The 19,713-nt window shown below is 39.1% G+C and overlaps 2 protein-coding genes and 1 long non-coding RNA gene across 4 annotated transcripts; 1 reads left to right on the forward strand and 2 right to left on the reverse strand.

The window, feature by feature from the left end:
- Window positions 1–697: 697 nt before the first annotated feature.
- On the reverse strand, window positions 698–1,987 carry LOC144976456 (uncharacterized; the record flags this gene model as incomplete). The annotated part of the gene is made up of 4 exons (XM_078920748.1): window positions 698–877; window positions 945–1,034; window positions 1,197–1,580; window positions 1,754–1,987. Coding segments are annotated over 4 exons (888 nt in total), but the record flags the coding sequence as incomplete, so codon positions are not given.
- Window positions 1,988–7,294: 5,307 nt separating this feature from the next.
- On the reverse strand, window positions 7,295–15,373 carry LOC144976707 (uncharacterized). 2 transcript variants are annotated; one of them, XR_013646143.1, is made up of 4 exons: window positions 15,238–15,373; window positions 14,442–14,602; window positions 9,837–9,930; window positions 7,295–7,434 (listed from the first exon to the last, which is right to left on the reverse strand). It is a non-coding gene; the product is annotated as an uncharacterized LOC144976707 (long non-coding RNA). The 2 variants fall into 2 exon arrangements; XR_013646144.1 differs by lacking the exon at window positions 9,837–9,930 and having other exon boundaries at window positions 7,311–7,434.
- Window positions 10,361–15,340, forward strand: LOC144976706 (solute carrier family 22 member 4-like). Its single transcript, XM_078921062.1, has 2 exons — window positions 10,361–11,660; window positions 15,230–15,340. Exons 1-2 carry the CDS (start codon window positions 10,447–10,449, stop codon window positions 15,297–15,299), a joined length of 1,284 nt encoding a protein of 427 aa, XP_078777188.1. The 5' UTR covers window positions 10,361–10,446; the 3' UTR covers window positions 15,300–15,340.
- Window positions 15,374–19,713: the final 4,340 nt, after the last annotated feature.

The following is a 19,713-nucleotide window of genomic DNA, read 5'->3' on the forward strand; positions in this document are numbered from 1 at the left end:
GGAGAGGGTTAAGGACCGCGGTTCTACGGTTCCTGGGAAATGAGAACCGCAAGGACCGGTTCCGGTTCCTAGACCGGTCCTTCTCGACATTGAACATTCTTGAGGAACCGTTGGGACCGTCACACTATGAGAACCGTGGTCTACAGGAGGTTCTCAGTAAAAGTGAGAGCGGAGACAGTTTCGTTGAGAGGTAGAGAGCTGTGTGCTGTGCAGATAGCGCTATTACACAAAAGTGAAAAGAATTGTGTGAGTATGTGTCTGTAAGAAAGTGTGTGTATGTGTGTTTGTGGTGAACAAATCCCATTCTTGTTCTGTGATGGGTCAGTCGAAGGGGACGTGAACGTGTGTGATGTGTATGTGTGTGTATGAGTGTGTATGTGTGTGTGTGTGTGTGTGTCAAAAAGGATGGGTTGCTTGTGCGTGTGTGTGGTAAGTCATGGGACAGGACTAATCTGTGGCAAGACCGAGTTTGAGAAGTTTTGGGATAAAATACAGATCGTTACAACATATAACTGTTTGTTTTGAAGGAAGATTAAGTAATGTGAAACTCATTATATATCAGACAAAATAAAAGAAATATTAAAATTATAAAACTGTTAGCAGATAATTTTTACGTTTGTTATTTACATCAGCAAATCAAGAAACATTTACATTAACATTATAATACAGTCATACGGTGATGGTGAATAATATACTTTTACATATTGTTATTCAGAAACAATGATATATTAATATTCTTGTCAGATAGCTCGTTTCTTTCATGAGACACCAATTCTCCAGCTTTTGATAAAAGACGTTCTGATGGCCCTGATGTAGCCGGGATACACAAATACTGTTTTGCCACGTTTTTCATGAGTGGGAAGAGAGACTCGTTGTTCTTCCACCACATAAATGCTCACTGTTCCTGGGTATGAGTGCTCTTCCTAATATCGTTGCAGCTCTACTTGGGGGCGCACTCTGGATCGGGTCACCCCAGACAGATGAGTTTGGGCCTGTCGCTTCCTGCTGTTCCCTTCTGCTGGAGATCTCGGATCCTAGAGGTAATTCAACTTCTAAAACGGGGGAATTGTCTGAGAACAAAGTCTATGCCGCCATATTCAGCTTTTACATCTGCGCCACGACTTCATCCTCCGATTTTAGCATCCCAATGCTGTCGGTGAAGTCCACTCCTTTGAATCTGGGGCCGAGAAACGAACAGGTTGCGTTGATAGTGCGTTCCTCAACAGCAGAAAAGCGATTCCTGATGTTGCTATGGAGCTGTTGTGCCAGTGTGAAATCACGAAGGCGCGTGTCAGCTGAAAGACACTCTTGATTCCTAGCTGTACGGGGATGATCTTAGAAAGAGCGAGCTTCTCACTGCTCGTTGCCCGTGTTGCTTGCTCAAATGGTTTTAGGTCGATTATGAGCAGGTATACGATGGTCGCACCCTCTGGAGAAACAATCATATGTGCCTTTTTCAAAGACGCAAGGCTAAGATCGAGGACTACCTTTTGCTCCAAGAACCTCTCCACCATGAAGAAAGTAGAGTTCCACCGAGTGTCCACCTCTTGCTTTAATTTCCTCTCCCCCATGTTGTGGGACTGTTGAAATTCGTATAGTTTCCTTGTTGCCATTTCACTATGGTGAACGTAACTCACATTTGCTTTGATTTTATATATAGTGTCATTAATCCCAGGCGTGACCTTCAGCGCATGTGCAGTGTGTTTGCAAAACATGGCAGGTGTAGCAAATTCATGTCCCAAATAGCTTTTACCACGTTGTCACCATTGTCGGTCACCACTCGTCTACCTTTGTCTATTACTTGCCATCGTATGAAAAGGTCTCTGAGCTCATCAGCAATATTGCCAGCAATATGAGCTCTGTTCATTTTTTGGATGTCCAATACATGGGTTTTCAATTCCCAGTTGTCGTTGATGAAATGCACGGTGACGGTGATGTATGACTTCGTCATCCTAGATTGCCAGAGGTCAGAGGTTACGGCCACATGTTACTTCGATAATTTAGCATTAATAAATTTTGAAATTTACCCAGATTAAGGGAGATAATGGAATCGCCCAAGGCGTTGATCAAGTTACCCTTGGCGTTGATACACACACACACGACTCCTACCTCCCCCACCCCAAACACTAGAGGGCAGCCAGCATTGGAGAGAGAGAGAGAGAGAGAGAGAGAGAGAGAGAGAGAGAGAGAGAGAGAGAGAGAGAGAGAGAGAGAGAGACGTAAAGCTATAATAAGATGGGATGGGTGCGGTAATAAGTGGGGTCGGTGGTGATTGGAGACTTTTGGACGTGTCAGAGGGGCAAACTACTAGGCAAAAAACCGAGGGACCGGATAAAGATATTAAGGTGCGAGAACCGACAACGGTTCTCCTCCTAGGAACCGGTCCCCGGTTCGCAGCATAGGAACCCTTGGAACCTGTTCTTGGGACCGGTCCTTAGCGCGGCACTAGTTGCGGCTATGTGGTTTAGTGGTATGATACTCGCCTTCGGATCTGAAGATCCTGGGTTCGAATCTCGTTCTGAGCGAGCGGCGCACAGTTGAGTCCTTGCTATGTGGTCTAGTGGTATGACACTCGCTTTCGGATCGGATGGTCCTGGGTTCGAGCCTCGCTCGGCGCATAGTTGGTCCTTGGAAAAGGCTCTTTACTCACATTATCTCACCGTACTCAGGTGTAAAATGAGTACCTGACCGTTAACAGCGTTGTCTCTGTCCGATTTTTTTTTTGTAAAATCGCCTAACAGGCCTCATGTCTCGTTCTGCATGTTCCGTGTTGCTGTTGGTCAGGGACCCCTTGTAAAGCGCTTTGAGCACGTTTAGTGGATATTGCGCTATATAAAAGCTCAAAGTTTGAAAAAGACCCTTTACTCACATTCACCGTATTCAGGTTTAAAATGAGTACCTGACTCATTAATAGCGTTGTCTTCGTCGGGAAAAAGATTGTAATATCGCCTTACAGGCGTCATGTCTCGTTCTTCATGTTAAGTGTTGCTGTTGCCAAGGGACCTACATTAAAGCGCCTTTTAAAAACACATTTAGTGGATATTGCACTATATAAAATCTTAATTTTTAAAAGCATTTGTTATGATCTTTAGCCACTGGAATTCTAGAGCAAATTATAGAGAAAATATTGACACCTGATATGAAAAGCTTAATTCTTTAGACGAGTCAAAGTGATACAAAGCTGCTAGAAGCTGCGGACTGTAAATAATGATAACAATTTTTAAAATAAAACAGCTTAAAAATGAACAGAATACCAAACACGGAATCTACAAGATTTTTCTGCAACATAGAGGCCCTACAAAATTTCACTGTCGTCAATCTGCAAGTTAGTACTGTATCATCTATGTCTTTGTTGTTCTGAATATATATAATGTAAGCATTTGAGTGTATTCCTCTTTGTTGGGTCTTGTGCATGTGTCCGGATGAGACTTATAGGTGATATTAGACTAAGTACATTGGTGGTATGCTCTTGGAATCTACATCTGATTCCTGTTTGTTCCCAGTTTTACTGTGTCTTACTTTCTCTTGGGTGCTTTAATTGTAATTCTAGAACATTTTACTATTCCGTTATCTTCCTTTTGACCGGCGCTGATATAACCTAAATGTGTTGCAAGAGCCCTTAAACCCTTAAAAACAAAAACAAACAAAGTGTTACTAAGCTGCTAGAAGCTGTGGACTGTAAAAAGTAATAAACAAAATTGAATATAACAGCTTCAAAAAAGAACAAAATACCAAACACGGAATCTCCAAGGTTTTTCTTCAACAGAAAGGACCTACAAACTTTCTCCGCCGTCAATCTGGAAATTAGTAATGTATCTATGTCTTTGTTTTTGTTGTTGGCTGAAAAATGGTTTTGAGCCCGAAACGTTCCGTGTTTGGTATTTTGTTCTTTTTTTATTTTTTTGAAGCTGTTCTATTCATGTTTCCCCCGTGTGGTGTCCGGGGTCCATCAACAGAAAGGACGCAAGAATAGCCCAGCGGGTCGTAACAGGCGACTAATGGTGTATGACTCTCCCTTTTTGTGTCACCTGGTCTTACAGTTTGGGGGGTTGCCGATGGGTTAACACCCCTTCCGTGAAACACAAATTGTTACGGAAGCACAGGTGGACAAATCAAATCCTTGTTTTAGCTTGGGCGACCGAAGAGTTTCTAAAAACGTTAGCTCAGGATAAAGAAGGATGGAAACTGTTTGTCTGTGGCCTATACCCTCACCCAGGGTGAAAAAGGCAATGATGATGATGATGATGATGATGATGATGATGATGATGATGATGATGATGATGATATTCATGTTTCTTTATTACTTAAAAAAACACAATGAGCTTTTATATAGCGCAATATCCATTAAACGTGCTCAAAGCGCTTTACAAGGGGTCCCTGACCAACAGCAACACGTAACATGTAGAACGAAACATGTTAGGCGATATTACAATTTTTTTTCCGACATAGAAAACGCTGTTAACGGCCAAGTAGGTACTCGTTTGATACCTGAGTACGGCGAAAGAATATGAGTAAAGAGCCTTTTCCAAGGACTCAACTTTTGCAGAACCGCAGTGTGAATATTTGCGTCATCTACTATCAAAAGACGGCATTGCAAAAAGTACAAAAGTTGATGCAATCACTAAAATGCCGCGACCTACTAATGTATCGAGCCTAAAATCGTTCTTAGGACAAGTACAATTTTATTCGAAATTCTTACCAAATCTTTTAACTGTCTTAGACCCACTCTATCAGTTAACCAAGAAAGAAGTTAACTGAAAATGGACACCTAAGAACAAATAGCTTTTCAACATGCGAAGAACAGTTCTTGTGCATTGTGATCCATCTCTAGACGTGGGTATATTTTGTGACGTATCGAATGTTGGAATCGGCGTCGTATTATCCATCGATTCCCAGACGGTAGTGAAAGACGGGTGTGTCTTTTTTACGAAACCCGCCGAAACCCAGTCCCAGGTTCACTCCCCAATGGTGTACACTTCCCTGAGTCCCAGGTTCACTCCCCACTGCTACCTACTTCCCATAACGTTGTCGGGTTTCGGTGGGTTTCGGCGGGTGTCGTAAAAAAGACACACCGCAAATTGATTACAGTACGAAGTTTAAGTACTAAATTTTAAAATTATTTAATTTAAATTAGAAGATTTCGGATCTGGTATACACATATAACTTGAAAAAAAACAGGCTGGTATTTGCCCACCCTGCCCATTATTACCAGCCGTCCCTGCAATTTACCAGATTTTTTTTAACCAAGAGAAATATTATCTTTGTGAAATTATTTTGTAATTACTTTGATTTAGATTATTTTACTCGCGAAAATAGAGGAGGAAGAGAGAGAGAGAGAGAAAGAGAGAGAGAGAGAGAGAGAGAGAGAGAGAGAGAGAGAGAGAGAGGGAGAGAGAGAGAGAGAGAGAGAGAGAGAGAGAGAGCCCGTCTACCTGGCCATATTCATGGCCAGTAGCTAAGGTTGAACAGCGTTTCAATGTTAGAGCTACCTGCTATTCTATTATTGCAAAGTTCAACGTTGAAAGGGCATGCAAAGGATCAAAGGCTTACAGGTTAACTCCGAGTAACAACGGCCAATGATGATCGAACATTTACTCAACAACCCCCTTTTCATGCCCCTGACATCGCTGTGGAAAATAACACTTCAAGTTGAACAACGTTAGAAAGACTTGCAACTGCTGGACTCAGAGCAAGAAGACTTTCGGCGCAACCTCAACTGAGAATAAATCTGGTGCTCGAGTGGCCTCCTGCGGCTATGTGGTCTTGTGGTATGACATTCGCTTTCGGATCGGAAGGTCCTGGGTTCGAGCCTCGCGCTCGGCGCATAGTTGAGTCCTTGGAAAAGGCTCTTTACTCACATTCTCTCGCCGTACTCAGTTGTAAAATGAGTACCTGGTCGTTAACAGCGTTGTCTTTGTCCAAAAAATTGTAATATCGCCTTACAGGCGGCATGTCTCGTCCTACATGTTAAATGTTGATGTTGACCAGGGACCCCTTGTAAAGAGCTTTGAGCACATTTAGTGGATATTGCCCTATATAAAACTCAATTATTTTTTTTCCTGTAAATCCAGACCCCAATCTTATTGAGCACCTCTGAGATCTCCTAATAAGACCTTCAAAAGAAGAATAGTTCCAAGCTTTGGAACATTATTGAAGCAGGATGGAACGCGTCAAGCACAGCACATGACATATCCCCCTTGATGAACTCAATAGGAAGGCATGCACGAGCAGTGATAGGAAATCGTGGAGGTGTACACGGTACTGACAGAACCAGTGATACCTAACTTGTGTTCTTCGGGTTGTCGATACTTTTAGGGTGGTTCTTTTTTTTTTTTTTACGAAACCCGCCAAAATCCTCTGAAACCCGACAAAGTTATGTGAAGTAAGCAGCAGTGGGGAGTGAACCTGGGACTTAGGGAAGATGAAAATGTTGATGCTTGAAGCTCGAAGGAAATAATAAAGATAAGTATTCAATAGTAAGCTTCAGTTTATTAGACGAAAACAGATACTGTGGACGTTTCAGTTTCCCCTTTATCAACAAAACACGTTGAATGAAACACTAAGGACTAATCTCATTCGTCAGTTTTTCATTCATCGTGTTTTGTTGATAAAGGGGAAACCCGAAACGTCCACAGTATCTGAATCTGTATTCGTCTAATAAATTGAAGCTTAGAATTCAATACTTATCTTATTTTTTTTTCCAAAGAATTGTAATATATCGTGATAACAATTTATAATTTGTTTTGATTGCTCGAAAACGCTATGCTGAGTCATGCTATTCAGGGATCACTTCGAGGGAGTGCTTGTGCGACTATGAGGTCGTGTGGTATGACACTCGCTTTCGGATCGGAAGGACCTGGGTTCGAGCTTCGCTCGGCACATAGTTGAGTCCTTGGAAAATGCTCTTTACTCACATTCTCTCACCGTACTCGGGTGTAAAATGAGTACCTGACCGTTAACAGCGTTGTCTCTGTCCGAACAAGAATTGTAATATCGCCTAACAGGCGTCATGTCTTATTCTACTTGTTACGGGTTGCTGCTTGTCAAGGACCCTTTTAAAGAGGTTTTAGTCTGTTTAGTGCATATATAAAAGCCCAGTTTATTTTTACTATTAATTTGTATGGGCAAATCTAAAATTATTTTGGTTGATCAAGGGAGTGAATGTAACGAACAGCAATCTCTTTGATTTGTTAAATTGAATGCCCATGTATAAATCATTCAGACTTTTTATCATTTTTTTCTCCTTCAGTTTAAGGTCATAAAACAAAACGTCGGAAGAGTTTCTAGTTGGAGTTAAATTATTACTTTAATAATGAGATCGCAAGGGAAGTCACGTGTCTTCCAAAGATGGATGATATAAAACTGGGTCAAGGTCATCTGTTTTGGTCCAGACTCCGATGGCAGGGATTACTTCGAGGCCAAGAACAACAACATCTATAGATGAGGAAGAAAGTTTTTTCAGTTTGTTAATGATGACGATGAAGATGATGATGATGATGATGATGATGATGGTGATGATGATGATGATTATGATGATGATGATGGTGTAGGAGATGAAATGTTTAATCGAATAATATATTATTTTTCAAGCACCTCCTTGTTCGTGTGTTCGGCAAGCATTTGTAAAGATCACGGTCGCCTTGTAAGGAATGTGCTTATCACCAATAGAAGGCCATTTAATTGGAGTTGAACTGGTGCTGGTAGTGGCCTCGCCTCATCACATTTCTTTCGCTTCAAGATGAGTAAATAAACAAAAATATGTTATAGAATGTACGAAATTGACGTCACTCAGTTGCTTGTCATTTTTTTTGCCATCCATTTTTATGAGTAGTTCTCACTAAACTGTATTAATCAGACTATACTATAAATGCTGTGCGCTTGGCCATTCTTGTAATTATAACAGATGGCAACTCTAATTATGCTGAGATAATAAAACCATAAAAGTATGGGGCGACACTGTGAGAAATATGTATTGAGTTATTTTAAAATCCCGAGATAGTTAGGAAGGATTTGAAATATATCACTACAGAACCTGCCCCTTGAACATGTTCAATTTTCTTGATGTCTCGTTGCATTTTAACCCCCTCCCCCCCTCTCTCTCTCAGTCTCTCTCTCTCTCTCTCTCTCTCTCTCTCTCTCTCTCTCTCTATATATATATATATATATATATATATATATAAATTATAAAAGCAAAAACCATGAAATAATAGTGCTCAACTGTTTGATAAAAGGAGCTATTTATAAACATCCATCTATATTATATATATATATATATATATATATATATATATATATATCCCTCTTGCCTATTCAAATGCATATACACATATCAGGGCAATATAATCTATATATTTATCGATTCTGTTGTTGTTCTTATCTATTTTACTTTCCTCTTTCTCGTGATAAACACAGTTGCACTGTTGTAGGTTTTGATGATAACTGATAGAGAACAATGTCACTCGTAAATGAGCAACAAGACATCATAGGGACATAACTTCAAACAAAATATGACTAGATATGCTCGCCTGTATTGTTTGTTTGGGTATAAAAGTGGAATACTTACACATCGATTTCACATTGTAGAAATACTATTACTATTACTACCACTCTGTGATTTGCTGTGTCTGTCAAAATGCTATCAGGTAATGTGTTTGTGTGTGTGAATTTCTGCGATATAAAAATCTGGAAAAGTGTGTTTATAACAATATGAAACTTAAAGCGTAAAGAAGAATGAATGGTAAGATCATACCAAAGAAAAAAATAAAACAAAACCCCCAAAAAACCCCAAACAAACAAAAACAACAAAAAACAAACCCCCAACAACAAAAAAAAACAAACAAAACAACACACACACAAACAATAAACAAAACAAAAACAAACATACAACATTAACTTGTTTTGCGCTTCGTGTCTAATTGTACAAATAATTTTAATAAGTGAAGGGCCGCAACGCTGTGTTGACTGTGCCATTTTTAACGTAGCTGGTAAACTTTAGCATTTTTATCGAGCGTTATCAATGGGCTCTTAAAGGGGGCTCTAGCCAAGAAAAAACACTTATCAATTAGATCGTGGCATGACGCCTGTTAGGTGATATTACGGTTTTCCCCAAACGAGACAACGTTGTTAACGACAGGAACTCATTTTACCACTGAGTACGATGAGAGAATGTGATTACAGAGCCTTTTCTAAGTACTCAACCATACGCAATTCAAAGTCAAAGCAAGACTCGAACCCTGGACTATCTGCACCGAAGGCGAGTGTCATTACCCTTGTAAAGGGCTTTTTGCACGTCCAGTGGATATTGCTCTATATGTATTCTCAATTTTTTTATCATCAAGTCATCCATTCCGCATTGGGGGTAGCGTGGCTCAGCGGTATGGTCTTTGCTTCTTACCCGAAAGTTACCGAGTTCGATCACCTCGCCCAGTTAAATTTGCGACGTGGCACTGCGGCTGACGCCTATGTTATTCCAGTCTTCCCTAGGAGTAACCCTAGAGAAAATTCTCCCCTTTGGGATGAAAAAAAAGGGAATTTTATTAATATTTAAAAATATTTTATTTAGCAAAGTTTCAATTTTAACGCATTGTAGCTATAACTAGTTTCATAATCTGACTTTTAAATAATTTTTAAAAATTCAGGATTTGTTTTTGTCTTGATATTGTCTTTCTATCTTTTTGCCAATCACTTGGCATTTCCTTTAGATATATTTTGAAAAAAAAATGCTATTTATCTTTGCTCCATGTCACAAATAGGATATTTTGTATACGAATTCAAATTCATTGACTTCTCACAGACAAGATTCCATTTTACTGAAACTTAATATGTATTTGTCTTACCGTTTTCTCACTCAAAGACTACGACAAGAACAATGTGACTCGGGTTTTCAACGGAGCATTAGTCGTATCACAAGCATTGGTCTCTTTGTGTAAACTGTCAGATTTAATGTTAAAAGCATGACAATACATGACGGAAGCCATGTTTTAATTCATATGATAGTCAAATGATTAATTACACAATTCCAGGGTAACATTTCAGATTCTAAATAATGAAACTTATTTTTAAAGAAAACAAACAATTTAAAGGAATTTTAAAAAAAGACAAAACAAAACAAAAACCCCAACTGAATCATAAAATAAATGTCCCCTTTTGATTGTCACACGTAAATTTGAACAAATCGCATGTTTTGTCATTATATCATTCTGACTTGAGATCTTGCTAGCGGGGAAAAGAATGCATAATTATTATCAGTTTTTCCTCCTGATATGTTTAACAGTTTTCGCGTTACATCAGTAATGTGGTGCTGCCCTACGTACATTAACATTTCTGTAACGTTATTTTCTTTCGTACATCAATCCAGGTGTTGAGAACACCGACGCCCTGATACGCCATGTTGGTGGATGTAACAGTTTTCAATTTGCTTTGACAACATTCGCCTTCTTGATTTACATGACGTCTTCTTTCACCATGATTTTCATGTCGTTTGGAATGTACAACCCTGGATGGAGATGCCAGGAAAATACAACAACCAGCACAAGGAATTCTACTCTCACTATTCACAACACAGTCCAAACGACCAAGTCTTTTTTCGATAATAACGTCACAATTTTAGTTGAAAATACAGGTAAGAACCCACAATTCAATAATGGTTTCTCTGAGACTTGTGTTGGCTTCCAAGAGTGTGATGATGTCCAATTCCGTCAAGAAGAATCTACCGTTGTTACAGAATGGGGTCTCATCTGCGAAGGAGCATGGAAGGTGTCCACAATAACTTCAACCCAAATGGCAGGGACGACTGTTGGGTATTTCATCAGCGGATACTTGGGAGATGCATTTGGAAGAAAATTAACAATGGGCATAAGCTTGTTCGCTCAAGGAATCCTTACCATTGTTTCTGTTCTTTCGGTATCTTGGGAAATGTTTGCCGTACTCAAATTTTTTACTGGTATTTCTTGCGGCGTTATTCAATGTGTATCAATTGTGTACGCGACAGAATTTGTGACGCCAAAGTGGAGAGTCATCATCAGCAGTTTACCTATGTGGGCTTTGGGATGCGCTGTATTTAGTTTGTGTGCGATTGCGCTCAAAGATTGGAGATATATTCACATTGTAGACGCGGTCTTCACTATTTTGTTATTGATTCCAGCATATATTTTCCCCGAAAGTCTTCGGTGGCTTATAATAAACAAAAAAGAAAAGAAAGCAGATCGAGCTGTAGAACAAATGGTGAAGTTAAATAAGACGGGCATTTCTGGAGATTTGAATTTAATGGGTCTTGCTAATCAAGGGGACTCACAAAAAATTAATTCTACAACTATTTACTCAGTTATCCGACTCTTCGAGAAAGGTACGATAATTAACACTTTAACTTTAAGTCTCCTGCTTTTTGCGATAAATCTTTTGTATTTTTCAAGCTCTTTTGGTGTGACCTTATTACCTGGAAATTTGTACTTCAATAATTTAATCCTTTACCTCACTGAACTTCCAGCAAGTTTCATTTCATTTTTTGCACCAAACGTGTTCGGTCGGAGACCTACAGGGTTTGTTTTCACTTTGTTTCAAGGCGTGTTTTTAGCGGTCTTTTTGGCCCTTGATGTCTTCAGCAAGTCTAGTAGCAAGAAATTTCTGCACCGTGGCCTGGTTTGTGTCCATCACATGTGCAGGTGAGTTATTTCCCACAACAATTCGAGCGACGGCAATGGGATGGATGATGTTCGTGTCTGGAGTAGCTGCAGCGATATCTCCATATTTGGTAATCAACAATGATGTCATGCGTTTCTCATACCTGGTTATTGTGGTCCTTAGTCTGGGAAGTTGTTTCATGTTCTTTTTAATACCAGAAACCTTAGGAAAAGACTTACTAGATGACACGACGAGCTGTGCTGTAGATATAAACGGAACCCAAGCGACCTTGACCGCAACACATTCTGATGACACCAACGGTGATGATAGTGATAGTGAATATGCGGTCACAAAGATGTGATACTTTTCTCTCTTGACATACATTTGTCCTGGTTCGCTTAGTTATACAAACAAATTGATGCCACAGCACTCAACCTTTACTCAAAAGTGTAGTCCCAGACAATGGACAGATGACGTAACCTTAAATCCAACGGCACCATCGTAGTGATGCTATGTATTATCATTACTCCAGTGTATCAATAGAAGGGGGTGGTGTAGTAATAGATTTGGGGGGGGGGGGTTACTTTGGCTAAACCTGAATAGAAGGGGGTCGGAAGGGGGGGGGGGGGGGAATCGGAATAGATGGTAGAGCTGAGTGGACAAAAATTCTAAAAAAATGTAGACGGGGAAGGAGGGGGGGGGGGGGGGGGGAGGGCGTCTATTTGATACAGTCGAGTAACTTAATTCTCGTCCTCTCGTTTTTAATGTGTTCTGTAATGCAAGCGATGGTTCACCCCGTAAAACGCATACCATTGTAATGAATAACGGCAATGAAATTGCCCCAAATATCGGGTAACCTCTGTACTGTAATGGTACCATGGTAACCGGTAATCAGAAGGTCAGAGGTTCGATCAAAGGTCGAGGAAGACTGCTTTTTAGGGGGGGGGGGGTGGTTTCATTTCTTGTATTTTTCTTTCTTGTTTTGTCTGGCACTGTTTTATATACACTTTTTCATGTCTTAACATTAACGAAGAAAGCTTCGCTCTAGTGCGGGGCGGTCCCAGTAAAGCTTAAGGACCGAGGTTCTACGGTTCCTGGGAAATGAGAACCACAAAGAAAGCTTCGCTCTAGTGCGGGGCGGTCCCGGGCAAGCTTAAGGACCGCGGTTCTACGGTTCCTGGGAAATGAGAACCACAAAGAAAGCTTCGTTCCATCATTGGCTGCTTCAAAGGAACAGTCTGGAAATTTTAAGATCATCACGTCCCATTTACAGCGCATTAATGTAATAAAACTTTAAAGTATTAAACAAAAATTAAACAACCTAATAAAAGAATGAAACTCGTAAAAAAAATAATGCTTCGAGTACAAATTATCTTTAACCAAGAATAAAAATAACATATTATTCTACTATGATACGTTAAAGCCCTGTTTCCAAATGTCTACGTAATGCGTAGTGCGTAATGCGTAAACAACGTTTATGTGTAAATTCAACTAACGTGTGTCCACGTATCAGTGATGCGTAGTGCGTATTCGAACTATAGAGCCATCGTTCGAATACGCATCGCATCACGCAGCTAAACGGACACCGGAAGCTAGAAATTCCCGGGCAATATCCAAGACCTACATATGTGTGCTGTTTTGTTTTCAACAAATCGATCAGAAAATGCCGAGGAATCTTGTTTCATATCATGTCAAGGATCTTGTGAGGTAAAATCCTGCCATTCCTGATCCGTCCACTAGGATGCTATCAAGATTAAACTAAAGCTTTTATATAGCGCAATATCCACTAAATGTGCTCAAGCGCTTTACAAAGGGCCCTTGAACACCAGAAACACGTTACATGTAGAACGAGACACGACGCCTGTTAGGCGATATTGCATTTTTTTTCGAGACAGAAAACGCTGTTGACGGCCAGGTACTCATTTTACACCTGAGTACGGTGAGAGGATGTGAGTAAAGAGTCTTTTCCAAGGACTCAACTATTCACCGAGCGAGGCTCGAACCCAGGACCTTCCCATCCGAAAGCGAGTGTCATACGACTAGACCACATAGCCGCATTTAAATACATAGCCGATTACAAATACATGGAAGAGAGTGGCGGTCATTCTGAAATGGGAGGGGAAAACAGGTAACTACACAGGCTATGTTCGTGCTTTGAACAAACAAGGAGCCATAACCAAACTGTGATTAGAGCGCAAAAAGAACAAAGTGACGCATTGCGAGCATCGATAATATACAGGCACACACGGAAACTGGCAATATGCAAATCGCATTGCACGCAACGCATTACGTACACATCTCTAGGGCCTATTCCAAGGAAAATCTGGAATAGCCCAGGCGTCAGCCGCAGTTCAGCGCCGCAAATTGAGCTAGGGCGAGGTGACTTGCTCGCCGAGCCACGCTGTCCCCATGTGTGCGAAAGCTAAAATTCATACTTCTGATATTTTTCCCCTTATTCATCATCATCACCACCACCACCATCACCACCACCACCATCATCATCATCATCATCATCATCATCATCATCATCATCATCATCATCATCATTATCATCATCATCATCATCATCATAATCATCATTATCATCATCATCATCATCATCATCATCATCATCATCATCATCATCATCATCATCATCATCATCATCATCATCATCATCATAATCATCATCATCATCATCATCATCATCATATCATCATTATCATCATCATCATCATCATCATCATCATCATCATCATCATCATCATCATCATCATTTTCTTCTTCTTCTTCTTCTTCTTCTTCTTCTTCTTCTTCTTCTTCTTCTTCTCCCAGTTCCTTACCTGTCCCAGGCTTCAGATGCTTCATGAGCTATATCCACAGTTCTCCACAGACCTCTGCCTCTAGCTGATTGGGCCAGTTCACCAGGTGACTTTCCAGTTTCCAGTGAGGTCCTTCAACTGTGTCACCAACATTCTATATTGTCTTCCCTAAAACCATGCACCTTGATGATTCATTTGATAAAAATGGCATTTGCAGTGACAAAAAGTGCCAAAAACAAAAAAAACAAAACAAAAACAAAACAACCCCCCCAAAAAAAACCAACAAAAAACAACAACAACAACAACAACAAAACAACATAAAATTGAATTTTAAGAAATATATTAATATTTTTAATCTGTTTGTTATTGGCTGAGGAAGGGTATTGACCTGAAACGTTCAGTGTTTGGTAGATATTTTGTTCTTTTTTTTCCAAAGCTGTTTATATATATTTTTGTCCATTACATTTGCAGTGAATAACACGAGAAGGTTAAGTTTGTATGCTTCATTGTGGATCAAAAATCGTAGTTTTTAAATTGTGAAAAGTAAAAAATTGATATTGTTGATTGTCTTCTTATTCATCCTCATCATCATCATCATCATCATCATCATCATCATCATCATCATCATCATCATCATCATCATCATTATCTTCATCATCATCATCATCATCATCATCATCTCCATCATCATCATCATCATCATCATCATCATCATCATCATCATCATCATCGCCATCATCATCATCATCATCATCATCATCATCATCATCATCATCATCATCTTCTTCTTCTTTTTCTTCTTTTTCAAGATCCTTACCTGTTCCAGGCTTCGGAAGGTTCACGAGTTGCATCTCCCCACAGATCGCTGTCTCTGGCTGATTCTGTCAGTTAAACACCAGGGGTCTGATTCATGGAGCGGGACTATGGTAGTCTCAGACTATAGCAAAGTCTGAGACTTTGTAGTCTAAGACTTTGGGAAGTCAGAGACTACGGAAAGTAAGCTATTCATGGAGTCAGACTTCGTCCCTGACTATCAAGTCTCTGACAACGCTTTGGAAGTCTCAGACTACAGAGGTCAATCTATTTTTAACTGGGGATTCCTTGGAAACATATCACAAAACGTCATAGAAATGTGTTACTTTTCCAGCTGCGCATGCGTCATACGAAGTGGCACAGAAATCATATCTATTTCTTCTTCGTGTTTGTTTTGATCGTTTTGTTGTTGTTGTTGTTTTTTTTTTTTTGCCCCACAAATAAAAATGGTGTGAGACAAGTTAAAAAAATTGTTTGTAAAATTGTAAAAATTGTTTGAGAATGTGTGTGTGTGTGTGTGTGTGTGTGTGTGTGTGTGTGTGTAATGTTTTAGTAAATATAAATAACGATGGCACTTAAATGATTCTTATCAACGGTGGAGCATTGTTCTAAGTAGAGAGCGGTGGGCGCTGCCTGAAGCATGGGGTCCCGAAAATACTAACGAAAGAGTGAAGATGGATAGGAATCGGTGGAAACAGACAATGGGCGTTTCGGGTACAAACCCTTCGTCGGCACAACAATAAACAAATAAACGTTGAAAACAAATAAGAAGAAATGCAGTATAAATTGCATCGTCTGTACTCAACGATGGTTGGAGTGTGAACGAATCGTTAACGTGGTGTGATAGAAATGATGAGGCCAGTGAGAGACGTGAAATTTCTAGAAAATAATGGACGATAAAAGACATAATAGAAATGTAATAGTAGTCGTTAGTAGTAGTAGTAGTAGTAGTAGTAGTAGTAGTAGTAGTAGTAGTAGTAGTAGTAGTAGTAGTAGTAGTAGTAGTAGTAGTAGTAGTAGTGATAATAGTGAAAGTAGTAGTAGTAGTAGTAGTAGTAGTAGTAGTAGTAGTAGTAGTAGTAGTAGTAGTGGTATTAGTGGTAGTGGTAGTAATAGTAGTAGTAGTAGTAGTAGTAGTAGTAGTAGTAGTGGTAGTGATAATAGTGAAAGTAGTAGTAGTAGTAGTAATAGTAGTAGTAGTAGTAGTAGTAGTAGTAGTAGTAGTAGTAGTATAGTAGTAGTAGTAGTAGTAAGTTACTATGAAACAGTATGTGTACCTGGAAAGTGTTTGGAATGGACAAGATGAGGAGTGTATGTGCGATTGTTGAATCTTCGAGAAAATAAAATAAAAAAAAAAAAATAAAAAAAATAAAAATAAATAAATAAATAAAAATAAAATCAAAAACTGTCGGGTAGCCTTGTTCTAATCGCAGTACAATTTCTCCCACCAGCGTATAGCACATATTATGATTTTAAAATTTAGTCCCAGACTACGATATTTACACCTGCTAAATCGCGGGTGTAAATTTCACCCGTTTAGTCCCTCGTTTAGTCTTAGACTTCGCGTAGTCCGGCTTCATGAATAGCTTACAACGCCTTTTAGTCAGAGACTACCGATATAGTCTCCTACGCGAAGTCTTAGACTAAACGAGGGACTAAACGGGTGAAGTTTACACCCGCGATTTAATAGGTGTAAATATCGTAGTCTGGGACTAAATTTCAAAATCATAATATGTGCTATACGCTGGTGGGAGTAATTGTACTGCGATTAGAACAAGGCTACCTGACAGTTTTTGATTTAATTTTTATTTATTTATTTATTTTTATTTTATTTTATTTTTTTTTTTTTATTTTATTTTTTCGAAGATTTAACAATCGCACATACACTCCTCATCTTGTCCATTCCAAACACTTTCCAGATACACATACTGTTTCATAGTAACTTACTACTACTACTACTACTACTACTACTACTACTACTACTACTACTACTACTACTACTACTACTATACTACTACAACTACTACTAATACTACTACTACTGCTACTACTACTACTACTACTACTACTACTACTACTACTACTACTACTACTACTACTACTACTTTCACTATTATCACTACCACTACTACTACTACTACTACTACTACTACTACTACTACTACTACTACTACTACTACTACTACTATTACTATTACTACCACTACCACTAATACCACTACTACTACTACTACTACTACTACTACTACTACTACTACTACTACTACTACTACTACTACTACTACTACTACGACTACTATTACATTTCTATTATGTCTTTTATCGTCCATTATTTTCTAGAAATTTCACGTTTCTCACTGGCCTCATCATTTCTATCACACCACGTTAACGATTCGTTCACACTCCAACCATCGTTGAGTACAGACGATGCAATTTATACTGCATTTCTTCTTATTTGTTTTCAACGTTTATTTGTTTATTGTTGTGCCGACGAAGGGTTTGTACCCGAAACGCCCATTGTCTGTATTGTTTCCACCGATTCCTATCCATCTTCACTCTTTCGTTAGTATTTTCGGGACCCCATGCTTCAGGCAGCGCCCACCGCTCTCTACTTAGAACAATGCTCCACCGTTGATAAGAATCATTTAAGTGCCATCGTTATTTATATTTACTAAAACATTACACACACACACACACACATTCTCAAACAATTTTTACAATTTTACAAACAATTTTTTAAACTTGTCTTACACCATTTTTATTTGTGGGGCAAAAAAAAACAAAAAAAAAACAAACAACAACAACAACAACAAAACGATCAAAACAAACACGAAGAAGAAATAGATATGATTTCTGTGCCACTTCGCATGCGCAGCTGGAAAAGTAACACATTTCTATGACGTTTTGTGATACGTTTCCGAGGAATCCCCAGTTAAAAATAGATTGACCTCTGTAGTCTGAGACTTCCAAAGCGTAGTCAGAGACTTGATAGTCAGGGACGAAGTCTGACTCCATGAATAGCTTACTTTCCGTAGTCTCTGACTTCCCAAAGTCTTAGACTACAAAGTCTCAGACTTTGCTATAGTCTGAGACTACCATAGTCCCGCTCCATGAATCAGACCCTGGGGTCTGATTCATGGAGCGGGACTACGACGATAGTCCTAGACTAAATCCGTTGTCTCAGACTAAAAGGCGTTGTAAGATATTCATGAAGCCGGACTACGCGAAGTCTCAGACTAAACGAGGGACTAAACGGGTGAAATTTACACCCGCGATTTAGCAGGTGTAAATATCGTCGTAGTCTGGGACTAAATTTCAAAATCATAATATGTGCTATACGCTGTTGGGAGTAATTGTACTGCGATTAGAACAAGGCTACCCGACAGTTTTTGATTTTATTTTTATTTATTTATTTATTTATTTTTAATTTATTTTTTTGGTTTTGTTTTATTTTATTCTATTTTCTCGAAGATTCAACAATCGCACATACATTCCTCATCTTGTCCATTCCAAACATTTTCCAGGTACACATACTGTTTCATAGTAACTTACTACTCCTACTACTACTACCACTACTTTCACTATTATCACTACCACTACTACTACCACTACTACTACTACCACTACCACTACCACTACCACTACTTTCACTATTATCACTACCACCACTACTACTACTACTACTACAACTACAACTACAACTACTACAACTACAACTACAACTACTACTACTACTACAGCTACAACTACTACTACTACTACTACTACTACTACTACTACTACTACTACTACTACTACTACTACTACTACCACTACTATTACTACCAATACCACTACTCCTATTACCACTACCACTACCACTGATACCACTACTACTACTACTACTACTACTACTACTACTACTACTACTACTACTACTACTACTACTACTACTACTACTACTTCTACTACTACTACTACTGCTACTGCTACTACTACTACTATTACATTTCTATTATGTCTTTTATCGTCCATTATTTTCTAGAAATTTCACGTCTCTCACTGGCCTCATCATTTCTATCACACCACGCTAACGATTCGTTCACACTCCAACCATCGTTGAGTACAGACGATGCAATTTATATTACATTTCTTCTTATTTGTTTTCAACGTTTATTTGTTTATTGTTGTGCCGACGAAGGGTTTGTACCCGAAACGCCCATTGTCTGTTTTGTTTCCACCGATTCCTATCCATCTTCACTCTTTCGTTAGTATTTTCGGGACCCCATGCTTCAGGCAGCGTCCACCGCTCTCTACTTAGAACAATGCTACACCGTTGACAAGAATCATTTAAGTGCCATCGTTATTTATATTTACTAAAAACATTACACACACACACACATTCTCAAACAATTTTAACACCCCTAAACTTGTCTCACACCATTTTTATTTGTGGGGCAAAAAAAAAACCAAAAAAAAAAAACAAAAAAAAAAAAAAAAA

Source organism: Berghia stephanieae, chromosome 7 (assembly GCF_034508935.2).
Source record: "Berghia stephanieae isolate SIO BIC M18660-M18661 chromosome 7, UCSD_Bste_1.3, whole genome shotgun sequence".
Lineage (NCBI taxonomy): Eukaryota > Metazoa > Mollusca > Gastropoda > Nudibranchia > Aeolidiidae > Berghia > Berghia stephanieae.

Bases quoted from the DNA above. Each gene is read 5' to 3' on its own strand.
- LOC144976706 (XM_078921062.1), top strand. From the start codon at position 10,447: ATGACGTCTTCTTTCACCATGATTTTCATGTCGTTTGGAATGTACAAC. The intron at 11,661-15,229 runs GTGAGTTATTTC...TTCTTTTTCAAG, and splicing joins TGTGTCCATCACATGTGCAG to ATCCTTACCTGTTCCAGGCT.